The sequence below is a fragment of the Pogona vitticeps genome, chromosome 13 (genome assembly GCF_051106095.1).
Source record: "Pogona vitticeps strain Pit_001003342236 chromosome 13, PviZW2.1, whole genome shotgun sequence".
Classification (NCBI taxonomy): Eukaryota; Metazoa; Chordata; class Lepidosauria; order Squamata; family Agamidae; genus Pogona; species Pogona vitticeps.
Window position 1 is genome coordinate 19,404,891 of NC_135795.1, and position 26,926 is coordinate 19,431,816.

The following is a 26,926-nucleotide window of genomic DNA, read 5'->3' on the forward strand; positions in this document are numbered from 1 at the left end:
TGCATTGCCTCTTCCGTCCCATAACGCTGGACCAGATGCCTCTACATCAGGGTTTCCGCACCTTGGGTCCCCATATGTTCTTGGACTATAACTCCCAGGAATCCTGGCCAGCACAGCTGGTGGGGAAGGCTTCTGGGAGTTGTAGTCTGAGAACATCTGGGGTGCCAAGGTTGGGAACCACTGCCTTGACACACCAAAAAAACTTGGCATTGCTATAAACAGAAGTGTGTAGTCTTTGTATGGATGGTGTTTTTTTAAATGGATAGATTAGGAACTTCTCCTCCCCCGGCCTGCATCCCCGAAACCTGGAGGGGGGGGTTAGGTTAAGAAAAAGAAAGCGGCAGACGGAGAGATATAAATAAGTAGTTGTGGTTTTTTACTTTTATCGTCTGTACAAAAAAAAAACCTTATGAAAATAACTTTTAATGGAAGAACCAGGGCGGAGCAGGGCAGGCAGCGGAAATGGTGGAATATACTACAGACAGAGATAGATAGATATATAAAATGTGTGTATGCTATCTATCTGTATATAAGAGTATATACTATACACACAAACACACTTATTACTGGCTTCTACGAGAGAAGGCCTACAAGAAGGCTAACTTCTACTCTTCACTGTTTTTATTTCTCCACCACTCCGGGACCGATGGCTGAGTTCTTTATGGCTCATCACATCTGGGAGACGCCACGACGGTCACGCCATCTTGGCAGAGGCTGAAACGAGGCAGCCAAAGCTATGGCACGCTCGTCAAGAGCTTCCATTTCCTCCACCAAGCAAACCAGAGATACCCAAGGATGCTAAATTAACCTCTCCCGCCTCCTCCTTTCAGACCACACACAATGGGGAGTTTTCGCCATAAACAGGGTTGCCACCTTCTCTTTTCCGGCCCGGCGCCTCTGCCTTTAACAGGCCAATTTTTTAAAAAAAAGCCACAAGGGAAGCATTTTCTCTGCCCCTCCTGTGAGCGTACCATCAAGGCTTTGCAGTGGCAACCGAGGAAAGCCATTTGGGTCATGCCGACCAGGAGAGGATACCACAGCGCTGGCTGCGAGCACGTGGGCCCCTTGCAGATCTGGGAGCGCTTCTGTTAGGTAACTGAAGCCACAAGCATCCAGGAAACAAAAAGCCTTTGGGAGAAGCTGCCTGTAATGATGCTGTAGCCAAAAAAACACCCCAGGAATATAATATGCTACAAAAAACATGATGTCTCTAGGGGTCAAATGGAGAGTGCCTCCCCCCAGAAATGACCCTCCCTCCTCCTCCATCCCAGGACAGAAGTCCCAGGTGCCCTTCTGGTGGTGCCAGAAGCTGGCCAACAACCCAGGGAGGGAAAACAAGTAAGGTCTCCATCAAGTGACTCAAGAGCTTTTCACATCTGGCCAGAGACAGAGACAGAGAGAGAACCCTGCAATGTTGGGAATCTGACACCAGAGGTCCACCAAAGCAAGCTGATACAGGAGGACTTTCTGCAGACTCATCATCACGTCTAGACAAGGGATGGAAATCTTCACATCTTTGCCAACGTCATCTGCGCAAGGATGCGCAGCTGCTACACGACAATGAGGAGGGCAAACGCCTTCGCTGGCCCTCTTGATTTTGTTCTTCCCGCTGTGAGAACAGCCTTCTGCATGAAATTCCCCCTTGGGGGGGGAGAGTTTCATTAGTTCAAAATGGTGTGATTTTCACAGAATTGCACAACTTGCATGCCTTGGGCAAAATATATAAAACTAGGGACCGAGACCTGATTTCGCAGGTGTTTAAGAAGGTGGAGCCGCGGATGGGTTAGCTTCATGCTTCTTAACCATCAGCCCATCGTCCTGCGCTTGCTCTGCATTCGCGGGTGTGGCTGTTCCTTGCTCCATGGGGGAAGCAAGACTCATTTTTACACAGAGGTATTTAGCGCTAATTATGGGGACCACAACAAGAGAACCATAGGGGCTCTCTCTCCTGAAGGCGAGGAATCTGGCGGGGTTTTAAAATTCTCTGTCAAGTGCCTCGTCTCGTCGAGACAAGCGAAATGGACGATGAAGAACTGAGCAAATGTCCTCCTGATTTCTAACATGCAGAGGCCACAGCCTTTACAAACTCCATTTCCACTTGACATGGGGGTGTGTGTGTCTCAGAGCGGAGAATCAAGATTCGAGTGGAAGGAGAAGGAGAAGTGTACCTTCAGTGTATCTTACCTGGGTGTGTGTCGCTACAAGCCAAAAGACTCAATTTTTCAAGGATGCCTCGTAAAGCCAATCATGCACACCTTTCTCAAGTTGCCAGCAGGAGCAAAAAGAGCCCACACCCCTCACATTTTTCAAATCAGCAGCACACCCCCTTTTAGCCCCCTGTGTTTCAGCACCCACAGTAGCCAAAGCAGGGGGGTGGGGGTGGAAGGCTGGCTTTCCCACATGCCTTAGGGGAGGCAAGAGAGTAACCGTGTAGAGTTATCTGGGGACATTGGGGTACGAGCCGTCGGCAGGCCTGGCCTCTCCCCTGTGAACATCCCCACGAAACAGTGCTCCGCGAAGCTCGCCCCCAGCTCCCGCCCCACCCCGTGCCAGTCCTCGGTCCTTGCTCCCTTAGCTGGAGGTGACGGTCGAGCCGCTGCTCAGCCGGATGATCATCTGCTGGCACTCGTGGAGGGTCCGTTTGTCGCCGAGCTTCTCCAGCGAGCGGGCCGCCTCGGCCAGCATGCCCACCCTCTGGGCCGGCCCCAGGAGGAAGGCGGGGGGCAGGTACGAGCAGGCGAGCAGCAGCGCTTCGGCCTGCTCCCGCGCTGTCGGGCGGCTCTCTGGTTCGCGGGCTGGAAGGGAAACAGCGACAGACGCTCAGGCGAGGTGAGACGCGACGCCAGGACGATGCTCAGCATCAGGCAGAAAGTCTCCGGGAAAGGAGACAAGGAAGGGTGCTCTCCCCCCACGCCCACACCCCAAGTTAACCCTGAGTCTTGGGCAGAGCCCTTTCTTTCCAACACCAGCACCCAGAATCATAAGAGCCTGGCTTGAACGGCTGTCCTTTCAAATAATCCCACTGATGTCTTCTGAGGTCAACCTTGTGATCCTAAAACTCCACCCTAGAACAGCTTGAAGCACCCCCTTCCGTCCTTGTAGGACACTGGGTCAGCAGAAGGACGGGGACAGGAGAATAATTTACGCCACGGTTAGCTTTTCATATCATCTGTTCTAAGACTGTACGCCTCTTTGGCTTCTCTTTTGGAGAAAAGCAGGGCAACCCATCACGAAAGGAAAGGGTCCATTGGATCGGTCAACATCCTGCGTAGGCTTCAGTGCATCCTGCAGGGTGCACAAACAGACCCCCGGGGCTCCCTGAACCAGCCAGTCCCTAGCGTCCTTGAACCCTCCCTTCTCTCACCTCCTTTGAGAAGACTGGGACCGCCTCGTCTGCGCAGACTCCGGTCCAGAAGCTGGTGAGTTCTCGTGGGGCTGGCACGGGCCATCAGCCGGGCTGTCGCCTCGTGAAGGAACACCTGGGGTGGAGGAGAGAAGCCCTCAAGACTGAGCAACCCCCAGGTGATCCCAGGGCACCCTGACCCGTCCACCCTGAGCCACCTGGATGGACCACTCCTCTTTCCCAAAACCCCCGGGCTTTGGTTCAGAAGGATGGAAGCCTCTACACACACCCCGTTTCTGTCCGCACAGAGACGTTGCTTCCAACACAGGGCACATGCCTGAGCGGGCCCGTCTCTACACTTTGCAGCCGAGTACCCTGACTGCGCCCCAAAGGCTCTGGGTTCAGCCCCTGAGCGTTTTCATTGGTTTTACCCAATTTCCTCTCTTGCCAAGACTCTCGTTTTATCTACGATCTTGGGAGGCTGCTAGATCAGGGGTTGGGAGCCGCAATCCCTGCAGCTCAATCCGTCCCCTCTTGGGGCTTTGCCAGTTGTCCGCACCCATTTCCTAGGGACCGCCCACCATTAAGGCGAACCCAGGCTCTTGCACAAGTTCCTCCCCATTCCGAAAGGCTGACGTTTCTGTCTTAAGGGCCTGACCTCAAGAGTTTTACGTTTAAATTTGCTAATGTTTACCATCAGCCCCACCCCACTACACTGAAAGGGAAACGGGCAAGAGGGTCCCTATTCTTAGCTTCAGTAGACCAACATTCACCCCCGAGGCAGCTTTCTGAATTTACTTCCCCGCAGCATGTTGTTGATGGTGCTGAGTGCAGGGAGCTCAGCCGTCTGGAGGGGGCAGGAACCCGCGGCCAGCCAAACTCGCTCACCCTGTGCATGGCGGGTTTGTCCGCTTGAGCCAGGCGGCGGAGGCTGCTGAGCTCCTGCTGGAAGCCCCGCAGCTCCAGGGCGGAAGCTTGGTAGGGGGTGCCGTGGGGCTGAGAGGCCTGCATCTGTTGCTGCCAGAGCCGGGTGCGAGTGATGAGGAGAAGGTCGCACAAGAGGAACTGGATGGCCTGGAGAACAGAGAGAGAGAGAGAGAGGGAGAAAAAACAAGGGCTGATGGAAAATGCGTGGCTGAAACACACACAAAAGGAAGAAGATCGCAGCTTGAGAAACACTTGGGGAAATAGACTCGTCCATGAAAGCTCCGATTAAAATATAGCTGCTCCTCTTTAAGGGGCCACGTTTTTGTCTTCTTCATTTATTTATTTATTTTTAAATTATTTTGTTTTTGCCTGATCGGCTTGGGGGGGAAAGTGCCTTTCCTGGACTACGATTCCCAGAATCCACTGACAGTGAGGGGATGATGGGAAGTGTAGTCCAGAAAGAGACCTTCCCACTCTGATGAGGATGACGTGTTGCTGGGACACACACACACACACACACACACACAGGGACCACGAAGAGAGAAGAGTCCGCTCCACCTCTTCCACCCGAAAGAGGGCCTTTGCGGTTCCTTTCTTCTTTCGGCCACCTCCCCGTGGCCCCCCCCCCCCGCAGCCCACCTGTAGTTACAGAGCCGCCTCGGGGCTGCACTGGAGGGGCATTGCACACCTGTGGCCTCACATGCAATGCAACTACAATGCACCCCCGACACGGACACACAACCTCCGCCGCACCACAGCGTCCCGGTGTCTGCAACCGCCGGTGCTGCCGGGGGGTGCCCGACGGGTGGTTCTCGGGAACATCGGAAGGTGGACGGGTGCAGAATAAGAACCAAACAGAGCAGGAGGGGGGGGGAAGTCTTCTTGGCTCAGACCTTCAACCCTCGAGACCCCCTTTTCTCCTTTCCTTGGAGGACGCAAGCACCTGGCTTCTTTACGAAAATGAGAAATCATGAAAACCTTCCCCCCCCCCCCCCCGGGCCTGCCAAGATGGCGACACTTTTTTTTTTGTCTTCCCCACAAATCTTTTCACACGAGAACAATTTTGAGGGAACTGTGTGGACCAAACAGCTCGTAATCTAGGGTAGGAGCCGTTTCTTTCCACGGACTTTCAAAAATGAGATCCAAAATGTAGAAACGGGGATGGAGAGAAAAGTCTTCTTCGGTGCGAACTAGCTTAGAAAAGGGCATTTCTAGAGGAAATCTCAAGAGGAATTTTTGAAGACGTCTAAGCCCCTGCCCCAAGTGACAAAAAAGGCAATAGGCAGTAAGACAAGTTATTTTTCTCCTACAGTGTAAGAAGCAGCATCAATTATTCCACTGGCAAACACTGTCCCAAATAATGGGAAGGGTTTTTTTATAATGGCCTGCCAAGCTCTGCCCAGAATCCCAGGCGTCAGGGGACCATCCCGAATCCCAGCCCGCCAATCCAGGGGATAGGCTCCTCCCCTTCTGTGATAGGCCCCGCCTCCAGGGAGATCGAGGTGTGTCGCCCTCCCCCAACACGACTCCCCAAATTCCAAACGTGGCGATGTCGCCCCCTCCAGAGGACCCCCGTCCCGGGACGGTCCCAAAAACCCGCCCCATAACTCACTCGGTCGAGGGCGCTGGCGGAGGCGTTCCCTCCCAAACTGTCGCGCAGGTAGTCCCCGGCTTTGTCGCACTGGCCCAAGCAGGAATCCAGCTTGCCCAAGAGCGTCCGCGCAGCCTTGAAGGTGTGGAGCGCGGCCCAGGGAAGAGGGTTCCTGCAAGTGGGGAAAAGACAAGACATATCCACCCCGATCGATTCCCGTCAGAAAAATCATGGCCCCCCAATCCATCCCACGCAAGGGATCTGAAACAGACAGACAGCCCCAGAGTGGAATCCGGGGGGGGGGGGGGAGAAATAAGGGGACCCCTTCAGCCCGCCAGGTTGGCCTGCACCTCCTGTAAGGCTTTGTCTCCCGGCGGCCCACTTACTCCAGCGCCTGAAGAGATCTGGGCATCGACTCCACCAGAGGGTACAGGCGTTCCACCGCCTCGTCGTCCCCTTGCAGGCCGTGGATCACCATGGTAACCACGGATGCCCACCAGTGAGCCACTGGGTCCGTGCCTGGAAGACAGAGCAAATGGGGAAAGGGGGGGGGAGGAATGAGCCCCTGGCTGATGTTGTCAATGCACACACACACACACCTCTGGGGTTAGCAAACCGGGCTCCTCGGCCCCCCAGATGGCTATATCCTCGTTCTCCACCTTGCCTTGGTGGGAGGTACCTGTCCATCAGCCTCAGGCCGTGGCGATCCAAACTACTTGAAAGCATCTCGCTCCAGGCTTTCCACTAGAGATGGGCACGAGCCGGTTCGTCCCGGTTCGTCAAGGCGGCTGCTCTTCTTCCCTGCGCCTTCAGCTGATCGCAGCCCCTCGCCAGGCCCGGCTTGCTTGCTTTTCCCACCTCTTCAGCTCATCTCCCCGTCACGAGCAAGAGCACAGACTTCTCTACCCTGGCCCGAGTGGGAGATCAGCCGACGAAGGCACAGCTGAGAAGGCTGAGCTCCTGCTGGGACCTGAAGATCTGTTGAGGAGGGGCTGGAAGCGACCACGCTGGGCCCGGTGAGTGGCTGACTGAGGAGGCAGGGCAGGGGAGCAACAGAGACCACCTTGCCAAACTGGGACAAACCGGTTCGTGCCCACCTCTACTTTCCACCCTTAATTCCAAACACCCACGCCACACGAGCCCATGCCTTTCTCAACACGACCTCAACCTATCTCTACTTGGAACAAACCAAGCACCCATCCGTCCGTCCATCCCTTAAATAAGTTCTCTTTTGGATCTCCAGCTGGCATCGCTTCCGGCCAAGCTGGCCGAGACATTTTGCCCAAGCACCTTCCCAAACTCTGGATGTCACCATCCTCCTGTTTTCAAACCCAGGAGAGCCGAAGGTCTCTCTGGGAAATCTGCAAACATCTGACATTCAGAGCCAGATGATCTCTGAAAACAGAGCTTCATGTTGCCACTAACATCATCATCATACTCTTAAAACTGCAGAGTTGGAAGGGACCCTGTGGATCATCCAGCCTTTGTCAAGGAGGCCCAGTGGGGGAATCGAACTCCCAACCTCTAGCTCTACAGTCAACCTCAACCACTGAGCTATCCCCGCAGTTTTGATAGCTTTTCTCCGTCCCCTCCAAGTCCTGCTTTGTAAAACTACAATAAGCTACCATTTGTTACTAACTCTAAGAGTTATATTTGAGTCAGAATAGACTTATTATAGTGACCCTAGTAGGGTTCCCCAAGGTACCTGAGATATTTAAGGAGTGGTTTTGCCAGTTACACTCCCCCAATGAATTTCCAGGGCTGAGCGGGGATTCGAACCCTCGTCTCCGGAGCCCTAGTCTATCACTCTATCCACTAAGGCCACTAACACGACTACATCCGTATTGATTCCAGAGTGCTGAAAGAGCCATGCACAGTCATCACTTGCATGGGGTCAGCTGGGGGGTAAAAAACACCAAAAAAACGCTGCCCTTAACAGACCCTGCCTCCATTCCCACTCATTGGTCTAATAAATAAGATTAAAATTCAAGAAATGACTGGGCCTGTCCTTTCATGCTGTTTGTCTACCGACGGAGGGAAGCAGGCTCCTGCCCTGAATGCTAACCCAAACCCTTGAGACTCCAGGCCACCCTTTTAGATCTGCTCCTCCCGTCTCCTGTGCCTCTCCCAGCCCAGCACAACTCCAGGGCATCACCACCTGTGGCACCATCCATGTTGGTACTGATGGAGGGCATCGGGCTGGGAACAGCATCAGCGCAGCTGTTGAGGAAGTGGAGATATTCCAACGCGTCGGAGAACTCCCTGCAATGAGACCAGAGAGAGAGGAATCAAAGGTGTATCCAGAATATTGCTTCCCGCGTGGAGTGCCAAGAGCTTTAACCTGACGCGGGCTTCGTCGGATTGGAAGAAGATTTACAACCGATGTGGGGAGGGTCTGGTCCTCCCAGAGGGGAGCGACTCAAAAGAAACCCTATCCATCCAAGTGCACATACTTGGGAGAGGTGGAGTCTTCTCTCTCCCCCCGACTTACCCCTCATCGTGGCTGACGGGCGCCTGACTCTCCAGCCGAGAGACGCAGAGCAGGGCCTTCTCCAGCAGATGTTCCCGGAAAAGTTGAGTCACCTGAGCCAGAGGGTCCGCTGGGAATGGAAAAGACGCCTTGTTACAGAGGAGTCCCCCCCCCATGTGATGCAAAGCGTACCTTGAACTCGGGGGTACCGATCAATGGAAGAGCCCCACCTTCTCCCATGCATGAGCTGTGAAGTCTTCTACTCAATTTTGCTTAACGCTTTCTTGAAGGGCAAGAAAAGCCAAATCTGGCTCTTGCAGGACTCAGTCCGATCCTCTCGGGATCCCCAGACGGCCTATTCTGTACCCCCATATCGGTGTTGTTCTTGAAGGCCTTCCCAACCTCTGGATGTTGTCCCACCTTCTAAATTAAGCAAAATGCTTCCCCAGGAAGTAATAGCTTTAAACAAGAACAGGCAGGTATTTCAGGTCCCACCTTTTCCCTTTTTGGCCCACCCACCTCTAGAGTGCTTGAGTGATAGAACGCTAGAACGCTCATCCGGCCCTTGAGGTGAATGAGGTTCACCATCTTTGCCCCGACGTGTGGTGGGTAGCCTTCCTCCGTGGTTGTCCATTTTACCCTCACATCAACGCTGCGATGTGAGGCTGAGAAAGAACCATCTAGGAGCTCCACCCCTGAGAGGGGATTCGAATCCAGAGCTCCCCATTCCCTATATCGGATGCCCCCTCCCTCCTGCATCCGCTTAGCCCTCGCCCTCCACAGACCTGGGTTGCTGGTGGAGCTGTAGATGCTCTCCCGAGGACAACTCTTCACAGCCCAGTCGCCGTCCACAAAGAAACGGTGCCCGACCGGGTGGCACAGCCACTGGAGAGCGGGAGGGACCGTCCCGCTGTGGGACAGGAGCACTTGCCGGGCGCTGCTGAGGAAGAAACGCTGTGCCACGAAAGGGAAAGGCCACGTCAGAGAAGCAGAAGGAGAGCCCAAGAGGACCGCGTGGCTGTTCTGATCTGATTAGAGGAAACCAGGCAGGAACCAGTGGAACGTTCCCCTGACACGGATTGCTTAGAGTAGACCCTATGACTCAATGGCAGAATGGTGTCAACGCCATGGGGCAAAATGGTGAGCAAATCCCACTGGGTCAATAGGTCTACTCTAGTTGAGACCGTCAAATTGGTTCAAGCCTTTGCAGGTTCTAGCTTTCCAAAATGGCTCTCTTGTTTGACGATCAATGCCACGCTCTTCTCCAGAACGCATGAACGCCTTCCCTGCCATGCAGAAACTGCTTACCCCTCCATCAGTCCTTCCCTCAACTTATGTAACGCATAAGTGGCCATTTCCCTTCTGCAACCCTGGCCTTAAATATCACCCAAACGCATGTTCCTTGAATGAACTCAACTTGGGGGATATCTCCATGTTTACCCCGATACGGGGAGAGACAGGACAGTTCAAGAGAGAAAGAGAGAGAACCAGGTCTACGGTCGTCCCATGAGTTTCAAGGGCTCAGTGGGGTCCTGAATGAGAATCTAGAAGCCAGATCTAGAACCCAGTCCCACAACCTAGCTGCTACCCTAGACTGGCTTGGCTCATCGCTCTGTTGAAAAAATAGAGAAGAGATAACACAAGCCACCGAGGAGCCCAAGACTAGCTGTCTGGATGGACAGGCCAGCCCCAAACGGAGGTCAGGAGCTTGCTCCTTCTCCCTACACAAACCCAAACACCCCAAACTTACTGCCAGGAAATGACAGCACCGGTGGAGGCTGGTCTTCACACGCAGCGCCGCTGCCACGTAGACCTCGGCCAGGGTGGCCACAGAGATGGTGTCGCCCGCACACTCTGCCAGATTGACAGCACTGAGGGCCATGTTGATGGCAGACAAGTGTCCCGCCACGTGTTTGCCTGGGAGGGAAGAAAAGGAGGCGACCCGTGAGTTGATGATGGAGACCCCCAGCTCCCTCCCCAAAAAGTTGAAGTGCTGTGGGAGCTGAAGGTCAGCCGAGGCTCTTACCTAGGGGGCCCCCCAAGCTTTGTTTCAGGAACAGGAAAGAGGGGGTGTGGCGGAGGGACCTTAACACCATGGTAGAAACCAGGAATGACGTGCATAAAGGTCCACGTTCAATCCTTGGAGTTTCTAGTAGACCCTTCCCAGAAACCACAAGAAATCCTCTGCAGCTAAAGAGGGTCAATATGGAGCTGGGACAGGGGTGGGCCAAAGCCTTTTAGAAGCAGGGGAAACCCCCTACAGAAGCTCGGAAAGCACCAAAAATTAGTATCATAGAAAAGGGAGTACAGGCTGATGGAGAACCTCAGAGGGCCAACCTGGGCTGCATTCAGCCCCATGGCTGAAGGCTCTCCACCCCGGGGCCAAATGGATAAAGTTCTGGAAATTCTCGCCATTTCCAGGCAGAAATCATGGCGTTCCAGACTGTCAACTCAAGAAGAAAGAGCTAAGACGTTAAGTAGGGGACTACAATTTTTTTATTTACCCAGTTTTTAGGGAAGGGGCTTCTGTACATGCTCAGGATTCCTCCGAGCCCCTCGGGCGGTGACCCAATGTTATTACCTGTCATGTGCAGCTGGTGCAACTTGTGATAGACCAGCGCAGCATCACAGGCACTCTTGCGCACGTCCGCTTTGAGTTCCTGGTCACGGAAGAACCCACCAGCTCGCCCGGCTAGCCACCGGCCCACCCAGAGGCGCTGGAGCACGTGCCGTATGAGGTTCCATATGAGACTGCAGGTCAAGTCCAAGTTGGACGTCGGGAGCGGCCGGCCAAGGGCTTTGAGCGCCATCCACAAGTTTTGGGACGCCTGAGCAAAATCGCCCTGAGGGAAGCGGGAAGACAAAGCCTTGTGAAGAACTAGGCCTGTTTAGCCTTCAGAAAAGAAGACTGAGGGAAAGTAGGAGAGCCTCTTAAAACACTCGAAAGGTTAATTATACAGTGGACGTGCAGGATCAGTTCTCAATCATTCCAGAATGCAAGACACACAACAGGGCTCAAGCGAGATTCAGGCTCGATATTAGGATAAGCTTCTTAACTGTTCGAGCAGTACGACAACAGAACCTATGACCTCGGGAGTTGGTGAGCGTTCCAACGCTGGAGGAATTCAAGAGAAAATGGAACCACCCTCGGTCAGACCTTCTTTGCTTTGGATTCCTGCCTGAGCAGTGGGTTGGACTCGATGGCCTTAGAGGGTCCCTTCCAACTTTATTATTCTACAGTTCTACGGTTCTAAGAACAAAGCAAGAAGGGCTGGTGCCTCCAATCTCATAAAAAAAACCCCAAGAGTTTCAGCACCGTGGACAGCTCCACATGCCAAATCTCAGGTCTGAAATCCAGAGGGGATTCCAGGATCCTTTGAAATCAGAGAATCCGGATTCTACCAAGATTGTACACATAACATCCTACAGCGTAGAGTGGATGGCGAATTTCACATGGTCTGCATTTCGGATGAAACCAATTTAATTCACACTTCTCAGTTTGACATGCACATTGGACCACGGCTGCCAGATTTTGCAATGTGGTTCTTCTCTGCTCCAAAGTTGTGTACAAAACACATTTGAATCAACCTCTCTGTTGGAATGGCGTCCTGCCTTTTCCCCAGAAGTAGGACTCCAGTTGTGACATGACTTGAGCACCTGGAGATTTATTTTTTAAAAAAAGCTCCAGACAAATACATACAGGACATTATCCATATGAAAATGCTTATGAACTGGAAAGAATTTTCAACACAACTGTTGAAACAGACAGAGGAAAAAAACAACACAAAAGAAGTCTATGAAAAGCCCTTTGAACTCAAAACAGAACCAACAGTTGCCAAATTTTTGAAAACACCAACGGCCTGCTGGCTGGCAGAATGACCATTTATTTATTAATTTATAGATTTGAAGTATTTTTTTACCCCGCCTTTCTCCTTAACAGGGCAAGGCAAGAAAGATGAGGTCAGTCCCCGTTTAGAGAACAAAGCCTGTAAAAAGGCCTTTAAATCTGCACATTCAAGAAAGTTGCAAAGGAAAAAAAAATCAAGGTGAATTTTCCCATGAAGTTTTTCAGAACAGATTCAAACTGGACAGGAACAGACAACAGAATTCATTGAAAACTGGCGCACAAAGTGGATACAGAACAACTCATCCACTCCAAAATAAAGTCAAATGTTTAATAATTATTATTATCTGCCATCAAGTCAATTCTGACTTACGGCAATCTTTTTTTTCAATGTTTTCAAGGTAGAGAATGCTCAGAAGTGGTTCACCCTTCCAGGGGTACCCTAGGATTACACCCAAGGCTACACGGGTTGGTTCTACTCGGAGGAGGCCCCGTGGGGGGAATCAAACTCCCAACCTCTGGCTCCGCAGCCAGATGCTGAAACCACTGAGCTATCCAGCCAGCTCAAGGCAAATGTTTACCCGTGCCAAATCCAGGTCAGCTTGTTTGCGATGTCGCCAGAAGAGGACGGAAGACTCGGAGTGGAGCCGCGTGATGGGCTCCCCGTAAATAAAGAGCCGGACGAAGGCGCCGAAAATGACCAGCGTGTTGATCAGCCAGAAGACCATGGTCGGGAGAAGCCACTGAGACCAAGTGACAGGAGCATCTGGGCATAGAGACGCAAAGGGATATAGTCACATCCTGATTTTCCTTAAAAAGACACTCAGTACTTCCATTTGCCCTGTTGCAATCCCCACCAGAGTTCTACGAGGGAGGACTGGCTGAGCGAGAAAGAAAATGTCAAGACCACCCTGTGAGTTTTATGGCTCTCCGGGAGAATTCAAACCCGGAGTCTTGAGTAGAAGAATCTTCACCGTTATCCCATCTCGGGCAAAAATACAGCATAATCTGTCCTAAACAACAGGGACCTCTACACCAGTGACTCTCGATTTCGCAGGGTAGGTTTTTGGCCATTACTTGTTGTTTCCCCCAAGAACTTGAGCTGTACTATCTTTAATTCTTTCCTTAAATGGATATTTTAGTCTGAACATTCACGGAGCTATCCAGAGTGCTGAAGCTACTGCGGTGGATTTTGGATAGCGGTCGTAAAGTACAGATAAAAGCCCAGAGCAGATCCCAAATTCAATGAGCTGGTGCTCTGCACAAGGATGAACCCAACGTGCAGGTTCTCTGTCCGTGGGACACACACACACACACACCCCGTTTTCTCAGCCCCACACTCACCTTGAGCCTGATTCTCGGACTTAATGCTGCGCCCAGGGCCGCTGGCGCCAGCTAAGTTTGAAGGGGCCACGGAGCCAGAGCCTCCCAGGAAAGAGGAGAGGGGGTTGAAAGAGAGGCAGAGAAAGACAAACGCACACAGCGCCAAGCGGGAACGGTCGAGCATCCCCAAGCTGTTTGGGGAGAGTGCCGGCCGCTCTAGCTTCACCTGCGAAAAGGAAAGAACAAGAATAACGAACAAGCCTGGGCAGATCTGCAGAAAATACCTGGGCCACCCTCAACTAGCCTAAATGGGGGAATGAATAAATTTTCAAGTTGTGATGGGAACATTGCAAAACAGGAGTCCCTCAAACAGAGGTCCGCCTGTGGAGAGAATCAAAACAGGTTCCTCCTGAGGGAAATCCTATTATTTTCCCTCCGGTTTCTTCTTGGCTCTTTCACCCACACACCCCGTTCTCCAACTAGCTTTTCCGCTCGCACCTTCGCCTCCTCACAGAAGGGGCTTTCTGGCTCCGAGTCGCTTCCACTGGTGCCGCTGAGGGAGAGCGGGCTGTTGCGTGAAGGGGAGCCTGCATCCGACGGAGGTGGCGTCAGGGCGTCCATCAGCTTGATCCCTTCAGCCGTGTCCTCCGTGTTCCCGGCACCGTGGGCCACCAGGTCTTTCAGGGACGCTGTGGAGGTGGAAGAGTCGTGAACCAAGAACCAAAACTGACCACGATTTAAGAGATGGCACCAAAATAAAAAACTAAGGCAGGAGCGCCTCCATGTTTGACCATGAGCGTCAATGTCTCCTGAGGGCTCTCAACCCTTTCTGACATGTGCTGAGCGAAAATGCCATTGGAGGTAAATCAAGTGATCCTGCACAATATTGGAAATGGACCCTAACGTACTAGAAGGTATGACACGGTGGCCTTAGCTATCAGCCCCACACCCTCATAGTCCACCAAAGGCTGGCTCTGATCCCTCCCCTTAAAGGACCAAGAGGTCTGAGACTCACTGTTCTTCTGGGAAGCCATTTTGAGGGCCATGTTCTCTGCCTTCAGCTTCTGGTTGGCCTGCTTCAGGAAGCGGATGTGGTCAATCACCTTCCGCAGAATGGCCGACTTGTTCAGCTGCCAACGGAGGGTGGAGAAATTGGTGGTCACGGAGACGTCACCAGAAAGGGGGGGAAAATACAAGGGTTTCCCACACGGAATGCAAGACAGATGGATTTTCCCAAAATGCATTTGCTAAAACCAACAGCAAAATCATGCTGGTATTTTCACTCATTTAGGAGCAGGAAAATTTGTACGGGCGGCCTTGTTCTTTCGAATCACGTGCCACGAGGGATCGAGACACACTTTTTCATGCAGGACAAAAAAACAGCCTTAGGGTTTTTTTACACCCTCATCATCTGAATGGCCACAGCAAGCAGAGAACGACGCTGTGGACCTTTCAGAAAAGAGGCTATGGTTCAGGGAGAGAGCAACCAGCAGGCGCCAAGAACTCCTTTTCCACCACCTCGTGGAAGAGCATCACCGGCAGGCATACCTTGGCTTCTGTCCCCACCACCAGATCCTTCAGCTCCGCAATCTTGTCGTTGATGGAAGAGCGGTAGCGCTTCTCAATGGCGTTGTGCGCGGTGCGTTTCTCGCCTTTATTCTGGCCCACCAACGGCTTCCCGGCAGTCAGACGGTTGATGGGCAGCTTGTCCGTATCCACCACCAGCGGTACCGTTGCCAGGATGGCACCCCCGCTCACCAGAGCCTGAATGAGAGCATAAGAGGAGGTGTGACTATCAGGGAGCAGGTCCCCCCCCTCGGTTGATACCCATCATCATGACCAAGAGCCATTGAGAGCCATTGATCCGGCCATGCCCACTTGAGGATTTCCTTGGTTTCCTACTGGGGGGGTGGGGGTGGCGGTCTTTCCCTTCCATCCAAGTCTAAAAAGTTGAAGTGGATCTCCTAAAAATCATTGCTCCATTGATGCCCCATTCGCCCTGGCCCTTTGGCAGATCCATTATCAATTAACACCACCCTTTCTCCCAAATCACAGCTCTAAAGAGGTTGGCAGCTTTTTTTAAAAAGGGGGGGGGCACAGCAGACTTTTGAGGAGGCGGCAGGACTTACGGGCATCTGGAGAGGGGCTGACGGGACCGCCGTGGTGGTGGCCAGAGAGGTGATGCCGGAGGTTTTGGCTGCCGAAACCGTTAGAAGCAGCGAGTCAGCTTTGATGAAGTGAGGCTGCAGAAGGACCTGCGGAGAAGAGGAAGGGGTGACGTTGATACAGAACAGAGCTCACCAAGAGGACGATGAAGCAATGAAGAGGATGATAGATGATTTTGAAAAACAACCTGGCCATGGTGAAACTTGTATTGTTGGATTTTTTTCCCCCCCGAATCTCGCATGCTGCCTTTAGTAGGTTTGGCTGGCAGGGGAACTTTCTGGACTGTGATGATTGTCCATCATGAACAGCATTAACCAATCATTCTCTTCCCTGCCTCTGAATTCAAAGAGAGGCCCGCCTCTCTATTCAATGCTCTTCTCCCTCTCTAAAGTCTGCTGAAGTCTTTTTATTATTTCTCTTACTAATGTCTCAGAGTGAGTTATTGAGTCTGCAAGTGTCAACGAATGAGCAAAAGGGTGGACTACTCTGGGGAGGAACGGGAAGCTAATTTTGCTCCACGATTCCCTGCAGTACTTCATAGCTAGGGGAATTTAACCAGAAATGCAAAACTTTGCAACATGACTTCCCACCCAAGTGAAGGTTTCTTCAGCCTTGAAATAAAGGGTGCTCCTGATGCTGTACGTCGGACTGGCTAGCAAAGAAACAGACTTTGCTGCCTGCTCTTTTTCTTACCGGCACTTGCTGTATCTGCGGCTGAACGACCTGAGCGGCGGTGGTGGTCAGCACCGGTTGAGGGGCGATGCTCTGGAGCGGTGTCTGCATAGGGGTGGCAGGCTGGGTCTGCTGAGTCGGAGCAGGGAGGGACGTCGGAGGCGATGCAGGCTGGTGCCCTCCCGGTTGGGAAGCTGAAAGAAGGGAAGGGAGACCGAGAATGACCTAAGAGGGGCACAGCGCTCCAAGCCATTTCTGTTTGGAGGGGGGCGATCGATAAGATCCTTAAAGGGTAATATTTGTAAGGTGGGGTATCCATTACGATCTTGTGTGAACCAAAGGCTGACATCCCACTACTTAGCGTAGCCAGTTGCAACTAGAGTAAGACCACTAAATCCCTATGGACAAGTCGGCTCACCAAGTCTACACTGATTCAGTGGGTCTTCTCTAGGGCAGTGGATGGCACTAAAAGCAACCAGGATCTCAGCCAAAATATCATATTTATCTTCTCTCTCAATCACGGTGTGTGTGTGAGTTTTAATTCTTTGAAGCTCAACCAGCTGGCCATACTCCCCCCCCAACATACACACTCACCATGGAGTATCAAGCTTTCATGGGAAGGGTGTGCAATTCATGTGACAGGAAGTTCCATCACCTATATTTTAACTTTATTTGCAGGGAAATGGAAAACCAAACAATGATGCTGACTGTTTTCTTTAGTACAGAGCTTATTCTATCATCCTATGGCGTCCAATACTGCGAAACAGTGCAAATTAAATTGGAATAAATATTTCCCCAACCTTTTACAAATGCATTGTTTTGCTGCTAAGTACAGTGTTTCAACTTTCAGATGCAATTACTGGATTACAGGGTTTGAAGGGCATTGTGTTTTTTTTTTTTTTAATGTTTATCAAAAGTTGGGGCGTGGATTTAAAAAAAGGCTGAGAAACATAGATCTAATTTCGGTACGAACAGACTGATTTCGCTTATCTGCTGGTTTCTTCGGTGGCATTTGACGTTACCCGAAACAAGACATTGGAAAAGATACGATGTATGCAATGGGAATGAATACCTTTTGGACTGGGGAAGCCCACTGGAGGCTGTGGTGCGAACTGGGCCTTGGTGGCCGGAACGAAAGTCGGGGACGCCATTCTGGCCGCAGGGAGCTGGGTCGGGTGGCTGGCGCCTGTCGCGGCCACCGGCTCTTCCTTGACATCCATCGGGGTTGGGCTTGCCGCCAGAGGGGGGTGGAAGCTTGGCGGTGGCGCTGGAAGCTGGAAGAAGCCGGAGGCAGGGGGTTGGCTAGCCCCCAGGTAGCCACTGAACAAGCTAGGTCCATGCGGGTTGGGCTCTGCCCGAGCGTTTGTGCCAAAGGACGAATCAAACAGACCGGGGAAGTCATTGTCTTCGGCCGTGATCAACTGGAGCATATCTGTAAAAAGAACGTGATAGAAGGACAGAAGATTTGTCAACTTACGGTCTACAGCATCTGGTTGTCTGGCAGGGGGAACGGATGAAGCACTTTGTTTAGGATTAAAGTCTCCATCCATCCAGACCAGGCTTGGCAACCCTGCTTCAGGGCACTTTCGTTACGGGCTCCAGGCAGCATCTTTTCCTAGCCCTCCCTGGAGCGTCCGTGTGTTCCCCAGCCCTCTCTCACCCAAGGACAAACCCAGTCCGGACCCTGCTTAGCAGCTGAAATTAGACAGTACGAAGTGCAGAAAAGTGGGAGCGTTTAAGGGCTGTCTAGTGCAGACCACTGCAAAAGCAGACACCCGATGGCACCAAAAAGCCGGGATGGGGACTTGAGACGGGGGGGACTTGCTGTCAAGCCGGACTTAAGTCCTACCAGTGACGCAACCCAGATTTGGCTTGGGTTGTTTTTTCCCGATGATTTGGGCTCAACGCGCAACGCGGAACCCACACGCTGTTTTTAATAATAAGGACTCAGACTTGGTACCCAAGACCTGGACTCAGGACCAGGACTCGGTCCCAAAACTTGCCAACATTTATCAGGTTATACTTTTGCAAAGGGTGGCTCTTTCCAGGAAGCGATCTCTCCGAAAACAAGCCTCCTGGAATCGCTCCAGCTCAGCCCCGAAAGGTAGAAGTCCTACAGGTGGAGCTGGGCCAGGCTGGAGCGCCGTTTCCCATACATTGATGTGGCAATAGATGGCACCAGAGCACTCCATAAAGCAGTCTGAAACGGCCTCTATTTCCGCATAGGATCACTCCCCAATCGGAGGGACACAAAGACGATCAGACCTCAATGGATGCTTGGCATAGTCAGGATTTACCAAATTTCCAGTTAACTGCAGTTCTGTTTCCAGATTATCTCACACGCTCCTCCCTTTTTAAAATATCTTAAACCCCAAAAGCAGGAAGCATAAAGTCAAACGCAGAAGGACACAAGGCTGCTTCATCCATCTCTGTCGTATATCTTGCCTGTCTTCTGAAACTGAGACACAAAGCAGTTCACCACATGATTTTAAAACAACAACAACAACAACAACAGGTAGAACCTGATAAGTGAGCTGTAATAGAAGCCTTTGGTCTGTCCTGCTGGTCTTTAGTGAAACCTGTCCTCGCAGTCAAGTTCAGTTGCTAGGCTCAATTGAATCCCTTTTTATTTTCAAAGGGGAGGAGGATGGATGGGGCAAGCAAACAAAAAACCCAAATGGCATTCTTTTGGGGGGGGGGGGGAAGGTGAGTGAGTGTAAACAGGAAGAGAGAATAAATAAAGGGAGATATTCATTTCACAGTTGGGTTGCTAAGGAATTAAGGTCAGAGGCCTGGCGGACGGGAAATCCTAGGCACTAAATGTATTGGGCAATTAGCCACCCTGACTGGGAATACACTGGAACCGGAAAGGGCTAGCAACTCCCTGGTGCATTCTGGAACCGCGGTCCAAAAAAAAAAATGAGCTTTTACTCCCAGCTTTCCTTCATTTGTGTTCATCCACGGAGGGGGAGACTTTAGCGCCACTTTCTGGAACTTCTGCCCCACCAGACACCTGCTCCCGTTTCGTGATCCACTTTCGTCACTCCATGATCAGCGGATCACATGCTCCGCAGCTGCCCGTCTGGGCTCGGACCCAAGAGTGACATGCCCTCGAGAAACAGACCTAACGGGTCCAGAAGGGGCTCTTTGTGAGGTCAGGAAAGGAGTCCTCCTCCCCTTGAGGCCGACTTCCAAATCTGCCCGTCTGGAGCAAAAGTGTCATCTCACATAACAACAACTTGAGCCAACTCAGAGTGGGTTTCGTCCATCATGATAATACAGCCTGGGCTGCTGTGCATGAATGGGAGAAAAGATGGAAACCTTGCAAACGCTGCTCGAGAAAAGGGAGGTGAGACAGATTAAACGAAGCGTGCAAAATCAATGGCAACGTATTTCTTTGCGTGTTCCCGTTCCCTCTCCAACTTCGGTCTGAATTGGGAATCTGAAAGCAGACCCCCCCCAAAGCCTCTCTGGATTGAAAGCCGTCCTACACATATTCGTAAGCAGGGCGCTAAATTAAAAGGCTGCCTTTTGATCCGAAGGAAAAAACGAAAATAAGGCAGGTCTCTCCAAAAATCTGACCCTCACCAGTAAATCCAAGTTGGGAAGCTAAGGAAAACTTTATTTTTGTGTGTAGAAAACGGTGTTTCCCTGGGAACACTTTTACCCTCCCGCAAAGGACTTTGTGCCAATTTAAAGGTTCTCCCAGTCAATCAAAGCCTTTCGCCAACCCTGGGAGTACTCAAGCATTCACACACACACCCCAAGAAAAACTGCCCTTCTTTGCAATGCGTGCCATCCCAAGCCCCTTCTGAGCCCCACACTGGGGGGGGGGGGGGGGAGAGAGAAGGATGCTTCTCCAGGGAGACAAAAAAAAAAAAAAGACCAGGCTGTGCATCTGGAAAGGAAGACATTGCTCGGCGAGAGAGGGTACCTTCAAAAGGGTCATCCATCCAAGGGGATCCAGATGTGTGGAGACCCTCTGCCCCGGCTAGAGAGGGGAAGGCTTACTGCTTGGACCTAGTTAGGCGCCTCCAACCTCCCGTGATCCCAGATTCGACAACCCCGTTGTGGGAAGAGTGCAACTCAGAAATGTGTAGTGCATAGCTACATATTTAAACACCTCCATCCTTGGCCGTCTTCTCCCTCCTCCTTCTCCTCCTCCCTCCCTCCCTCCCTCCACACACACCCCCCCAACAACCAGCACGCGGGAAGGAGGGTGGAATTGTGAATCACGGATTTAGCATGAGGTGATGTGGTTGGGCCAATCAGGGCCGGCGCCGGTGGGAGGCTGCAGCCCGCCAAGGTGAATGGCGTCCCCGGGTTACTGCCGTGCATCCTAGGTTAACCCCTTCCCTGCCGCAGCAGGCAGCCGGGGTTACTTTAGGTCACGGGCCCCGCCAGCCGCCCAGTGTGTGCGATTCGACACGAATGCCCGGCTTGCGTTACCTGGATGCTCCCTGGCCATCTAATATTTTACGACCGGGACCTGCAATAAATGGGATTTTATCTCCGACTGTGGCTTTTTTTCAGGGATCTTTCAGGTGCTAGTAGATGACGGTGGTTTAATGGTCTATACGAAGCCTCAATTCAGTCTTGAATTTATTAACTGTATTCATTTAAAATATTTCTACCCTGTTCTTTTCCTTTAAAAGGACCCAAGGCGGCTTAAATCATTGAAAGACAATATTTAAAGTTGAAGACGAAGTGTATACAAATGGCAAATGATGGGGGGAGGGGGAAACTCAGTTTAGGCCATTCTTTTTTTTTTTAGTTAGTTATTTCACCTTACAAAGTACAACTTTAGACAAAGCCTCTTCCTTCTGTCTCATTGCCAACTGACCAGATTCCTGCATTTGTGTCTTTAATACCTTTCTCTGAAGTCAACAATCAGATGAGTCTAATGGCTGAGAAAAAAAGCACCATCCCTTACAGGCAGAGGAGCACAGTGAGGTGAGGAAGTTGGCAACCCTGAGACAAATCATGCACAGAACAGCAAGGACAAGCTGGATCCATCACACCGCCTGACAAGAAAACACTCTTTCCTATTAGGGTCACAAAATGGTTATTTCATGCCCATCCCAACAGATCTATCACAATGCTATCTGCTCTTTCGCACTCGGAACAATCTTGCCAACATCGTTTGAAAGGTCCAGGAGGCTTTTAAAAAAAGCTACCCTCCAAAATTAAAGATACAGAGGAGAGGTTGATAAGGCTTTCTTTTCCTTTTGGGGGGGGGTACTACAAGTCCCAGAATGTCAAGGGCCACATTGGCTGGAGAATTCTGGGAGTTGTAGTTCACCCCCAAAAATAAACTTTCCCAAACTCTGCCAAAAAAAAAGAAAGAAAGAAAAAGGCCAGCGAGAAAGCAAACACGAACTTAGGCACAGAAACCAGCAGTGGCACCCAGACAGAGTTGCCTGCCAGCCACGGGGAGACGGCCACGTGGTGTCTAGTCAACACCAGACCCGTCTCTGCCCCATTTCCAGACATGGGGTCTCACCCTCGGCCCCACATCAAAAGTCCACTCCTGACACTGACTCCAGGTTACCCCCTGAAATCACGAAAGTGTGTTTGCTTTTCAAACCAGCTGTTTTCACACAGTCGCATGGAGCGGCTGACCAATGAGGATGATCCGGGCTTCTTGAAAGCGCAGGGAGGCAGGGAAAGATACGGGGATTTGGGGACCTGTAGTCCCAAGTAGGAACATCTCCCAGTTCTACCTCTTGTGTATCGTGGAAGCAGCTCCCCCCCCCACCAACCACCAAAAGGACTCAGGGAATATTATAGGAACAGATGGGGTGGGGGAAAGACCCATTTCTCTGTCGCTCTTCCACTCCCTTGACCCTGAAACATGGGCAGGAACCCCCTTTTTAAAGACAAGCCAGCTTGCAGTTCTGTAGCCAGCCTTCCAATGTCTGGATCTGGGTGTGCAGCTTTTACATTTCGTCCTCTTTGGCTGGTGGTGGAAGAGGATGATGTATCAGTGGCCACCCAAAAGGAGAAGCCGCCTGCTTCCACCCTTCTCTCTCTTGAGCAGCAGAGACCTAAACACTTGCAAAAGTACTTTTTTTTTTGACAAGTGCACCTGCCTCTTAGAGGCACAAATAAATATCTGCATCTAAACGAGTGCAACATGCTTCCATACCTCAATGCCACCATGGCAGGCACACACACACACACACACACACACACACACACACCGTTGAGCAGAGTCACTCAACAAAGAGCTAATTTTAGTGGCTTCTGTAACTAAGTCTATAGCTCTTTTGGCCTGCACTATCACTGAATGGATTCCTGAACCCAGTCAATAAGGGGTTTTCCATTTGCACTCAGTTATCTATTCCAGAACAGATTCCAACCATTGGTAAGCACAGCAGTAGCTCCAACGCAATTGGCCAGTATAAACCCCAAATATTCTTACATTTCCCTCTTGGTTCCAATCATCTTTTTTCCAACCTTGCCCACGACGGGGAGGCCACGAAAGTCAACTAAAAACAGCTGCCTAAGAAACACAGGATCATAGACCGAGGCAGCGGCAAGAAGGAACCAAAGATCACCTTTAAAACCCCCCCAGGAAATGTGCTGGATAAAAACTATGGAGAGCGTAATCATCACAGCAACCATCCCCCCCCAAAAAAATCATAACAGGGGCCAAGCCAGTGTCTTCCCCCCCCCACACACAGCTGCTTTTCAAGAAGCTCCCCAATTCAGGGTGGGTTTTGCAATTTAAGGCCCCGGGCACCTTTGGGGGGGGTATAGAAAGACCCAAGAAGCTTAGGGGGGGTCCCACCGGGCGGCCCCTGAGCGCTGCAGGCCTCTGGGCCGAGCAGAAGGCGCTGAACTCTCTCCTCTTAGAGGGAAATGACCGACAGTAACCCAGGCTGTGACGTCAGCCCCCCCCTCCACCACCACCACCACCAAACACATGAGAAAGAGGTGGGTGGGGCGCTGGGCCAGCGAAGCCAACATCTGGCCGCCAGCCAGGGCCCCGGCTTGCAAGCAGAAGGTTTTTACTACTTTCTTCTGTTCAGTAATTCTTCTCAGGCTGGTTTTTTTTTTCTTTTTAAAACAGCCCTTCCCGAACTCGGGGCTCCTTGCCTTCCTCCACCCCCCCACCCCATAGACAGATTGGGTGGCTGATGCTGCCAGGGGCCAAAACCCTTTTTTTCCCCCTGAAAGCCAGGAGTGGGCTGGGGAGAAGGAAAAGCACATGGTTACATGGCAACCCCCCCCCCGGGGAAGAAGGGAGAGAATTTTGCCCCCAGATGCCATGAAGGGGGAAAACTTACAAGAATGAAACCCCCCCCAAGAGCATGTGTGCGAATCTTCCCACAACTTAGATTTCTCCCTCTCTCTCTCTCTCTCTGTCCCCTAAAAGTGCACACGTCTGCCATGCTGGGTCTTTTCCCAATCCTGATGTCCAAAACTCTTCCACCTTCTCAGCCCCACCATAGCCATAAAAAGGCCCCCTCCTCTTTTCATGCAGAGCAACGACCCCCCCCTTCCCAAGCCTCCCCCCCCAAAAAAAGCCCAGAGACAACCGACAGACAAGCAAATCCTAAAGGGGTCTTCTTGGGGGGGCGGCAGCCTAGGACTCTCGGGGAGGGGGGTTTCTCTCCCCCCCCCCAAGAAGAACAGGGTCACCCTCTAGGCAAATTTCAAAAAAAAAAAAAGAACGAGGGGTGTGCTTTCACAAGGCGGGAGGAAGCCGTGGGTCCCCGGGAATGTGTGAACACACACACATGTGCAAAGAGCTGGTAGCAACCGAAGCAGCGTATGTAGAGGGAAACAGACTTCTGACCTGGTTTTGCACAAATCTCAGACCCTCGTGCAAAGCACACACACACACACCCGGTTCCCCTTCACCCCGTGCAATAATAATAATAATAATAATAATAATAATAATAATAATAATAATAATAATAATAATAATAATAATAAAGGGGGGGCCTCTAATAAACTCCCCAGGACAATAAAAATAAGTTTCTTTTCTTTCTTAGCAGGTGTTCTTGCACACCCTCGCCCCCCTTTCTTCCCCCCCCCCCCCCGCGTAGGGACCCACCGTCTATGTCGCTCAGCAGCGCCGTGTCAATGTCATGGGACTCCTGGAGAGTCAGGGAAGGATCCAGGCCGTCCAGCGAAGCCTCGTCGAAGGCGAGGCGGTTCATCTTGCCCTGCCCGGGGGGTTCCCTGGATGAGCCCCCCCCGGGGGGGGCCTCAGGAGCCTCTCTTTTTTCTTGGCAAGCCTTCACTCTCTCTCTCTGTCCACCCACCGCGCAACCCTGCAGGGTAGGCAGGGGATCGGTGGGCGAATGGATCCGGCTCAGGCGGCAGCAATCGGGGGGTCGACACGGAGCCGAGCCCCTTCCAGGCTCCGAAGCGGGAAGGTTTTAGGGCCCGGCGCCCAGCTCCCCTTCCAGGGCCGGATCGGGCAAGCAAAGGGAACGGCGGTCAGCTGGAGCTCCGACCGGCTCCGGAGGGGGAGGGGGGGTGGGGGCGGGGGCGGGGCTCCCGCAGCAAGCCCCGCCCCCCACAGCCGGCTGGAGTGACAGCTCCTTGCCTTCCATGGGGAAGGAGGAGGGGGGGGAAGAAAGCAGCCCCCAGCTCCTTAAAGGCTCTCTATATCCTGGATTTATATATATATATATATATGCACCATGCACTGAGAAAAAGTGTGTGTGTGCACTACGCACCAGGAAAATATGCATATATATTATGTACGGAAGCCTGGAAAAATCACCATGCATATATATCTATATATCTATCTATAGGTCTCCCGGTGCATGGTGATTTTTTTTCCAGCCTTTTCCACCCATATGCCAAAATCCAGCATATCTATCTCCCTTTCCCCCCTCTTTCCTTCCTTCCTTCCTCCCTGGGCAATGCACACTTCTGGCTTGTAATGGGGCTTCCTCTTGAGTAAAACAAGGACACCAGCATGCACAGGATTCAAGCTGCGATTGGGGAGGAAGCCAAAGCAATCCCCCCCCCTTTTTAAAACCCAGCTCAAGACTCTGTCTGGGGCTGGCAGGGGGTGCAATCCAACAGGTGAAGCGGCTTCCTTGCTCCAAGCTGCATCTGTTGGATTTCTCGGAGACCCCCCAGGACGTTTGCAATCGGAAAATACTGTGAATTTTCCCCCAATAGTCTCTTATTATTTTTGCAATGAGCATCTGGGACTTAATTCCGACATCGTTTAGCTTCCCGCGCCCCATGCACGGAGGAGTTCACGCATTGTTATGTGTTTCTCGTGTAACAAAAGGTATCCTTTCAGAAAACTTTGTTTGGTGGTTGTTTGCAAACATCCTCTCACAATTCCCGCAAAAGCCACCAAAGAATGCAAGCAAAATGCAATTCTCTGACAAAAAACTGCAAAACATTAAAGACATGCTAGAAACTTTGTAACGGATCAGTGCTTAAAATATGAAAGCATTGAAATCCTCTTTCCTGCAGAGCACTTTCTATGCGGTCGTACAGGTAATTTTGGTTTGGTTTTTTTTTATACAGGTCTGTCCTTTTACCCAGTTGCATTTAGCACCAGGGAGAAAAATGCAGTGTTTCATAATCTGGATTATTCTAAAAATGCACACAGATCTCTGTAGGAAACATGGCAACCTGCCTCGACTGCAGTCCATTTTGCAGGCAGAAAAAAACTTCTTTTCCACTTTGAAATTCGGGTTTTTTATGGAGGGGAGAAGTGCCTCCCTTCTTCTCCAAGGAAAACTTTTCCCCCCACCCTCCTGCATTGATCCGACTGGGCCGGGACCCCCTTCCTCCTTGGCCCAGACGTCTGAGACACAAAAACTACCCCATGGGCATCAGACGTGTGTCCCATCTCTCGCAGGATGAAGGATCCAGGGGGATCATTTCAATCATGCGTGGCAACAGTATAATCGATTAAGAAGTAAATTGCACCAGAAAGATATAACCCAGCAAGCGATTTGCGAGATGGGCAGCATAGAAATTCAGTAAATAAATAAACTGAGAAAATGATCTTACGGAACTGACCGCTACTGGATGAACCATGAGGTTCAGACAGCATTAAAAGGGGCAATGGAAGTTTTTGACACTCGCCCAGCCTGCTCTGCTCACAACATCGGGCTCTTTGGCCTCCCCACAACCCTCCAGGATCTTCCAGACATAGAAATAGTCCTTTAAAAAAAAAAGAGACCATAACTGGCTGTGATTGTTGGGGGATTCTGGGATTTGTAGTTTTAAAAAAATGTAGCATCCCCCCCCCCAGACTGAGGTTTTCTTTCCTTTTGTGCTTCCGCAAACCTTGATGCTTTCCCAGGGGAGAATGCCAGCTTCCTTAGGAAAAACGGGTTTCTTGGCCTCTCTGCATTGAGGGTTAGAGGCAGGGTGGTGCAGTGGTTAGAGAGAAGTTGGCACTGGAGTAGGTTCTGGTCTTCCCTAAGCCATGGCACTCACTGGGTGACCTTGGGCCTCTGCCTCGACCTCACAGGGTGGTTTTTCTGCAGACAGAGGAAGAATTAAGCTTTCTCAAGGCAAGGTGGGGGGGGGGTTAGAAAAGTAAATGTTTAAAAACGTGAAATTTATTGAGAAGGCCCCGAGGTCTTCCAGGAG

General features: G+C 51.6%; 1 protein-coding gene across 2 annotated transcripts; it reads right to left on the minus strand.

Annotated features, from left to right (window-relative positions):
* Positions 1 to 1,937: 1,937 nt before the first annotated feature.
* On the minus strand, positions 1,938 to 24,796 carry SREBF1 (sterol regulatory element binding transcription factor 1). 2 transcript variants are annotated; one of them, XM_072982474.2, is made up of 19 exons: positions 24,402 to 24,796; positions 17,409 to 17,768; positions 16,358 to 16,530; positions 15,628 to 15,753; positions 15,047 to 15,262; positions 14,514 to 14,628; positions 13,997 to 14,187; positions 13,520 to 13,724; positions 12,757 to 12,941; positions 10,913 to 11,174; positions 10,082 to 10,248; positions 9,117 to 9,285; positions 8,353 to 8,461; positions 8,020 to 8,123; positions 6,248 to 6,380; positions 5,883 to 6,033; positions 4,232 to 4,417; positions 3,365 to 3,479; positions 1,938 to 2,795 (listed from the first exon to the last, which is right to left on the minus strand). In XM_072982474.2, exons 1-19 carry the CDS (start codon positions 24,505 to 24,507, stop codon positions 2,572 to 2,574), a joined length of 3,297 nt encoding a protein of 1,098 aa, XP_072838575.2. In that variant the 5' UTR covers positions 24,508 to 24,796; the 3' UTR covers positions 1,938 to 2,571. The 2 variants fall into 2 exon arrangements, with proteins under 2 accessions (XP_072838575.2, XP_020669636.3); XM_020813977.3 differs by lacking the exon at positions 24,402 to 24,796 and adding an exon at positions 20,271 to 20,429.
* Between the last annotated feature and the right edge of the window lie 2,130 nt (positions 24,797 to 26,926).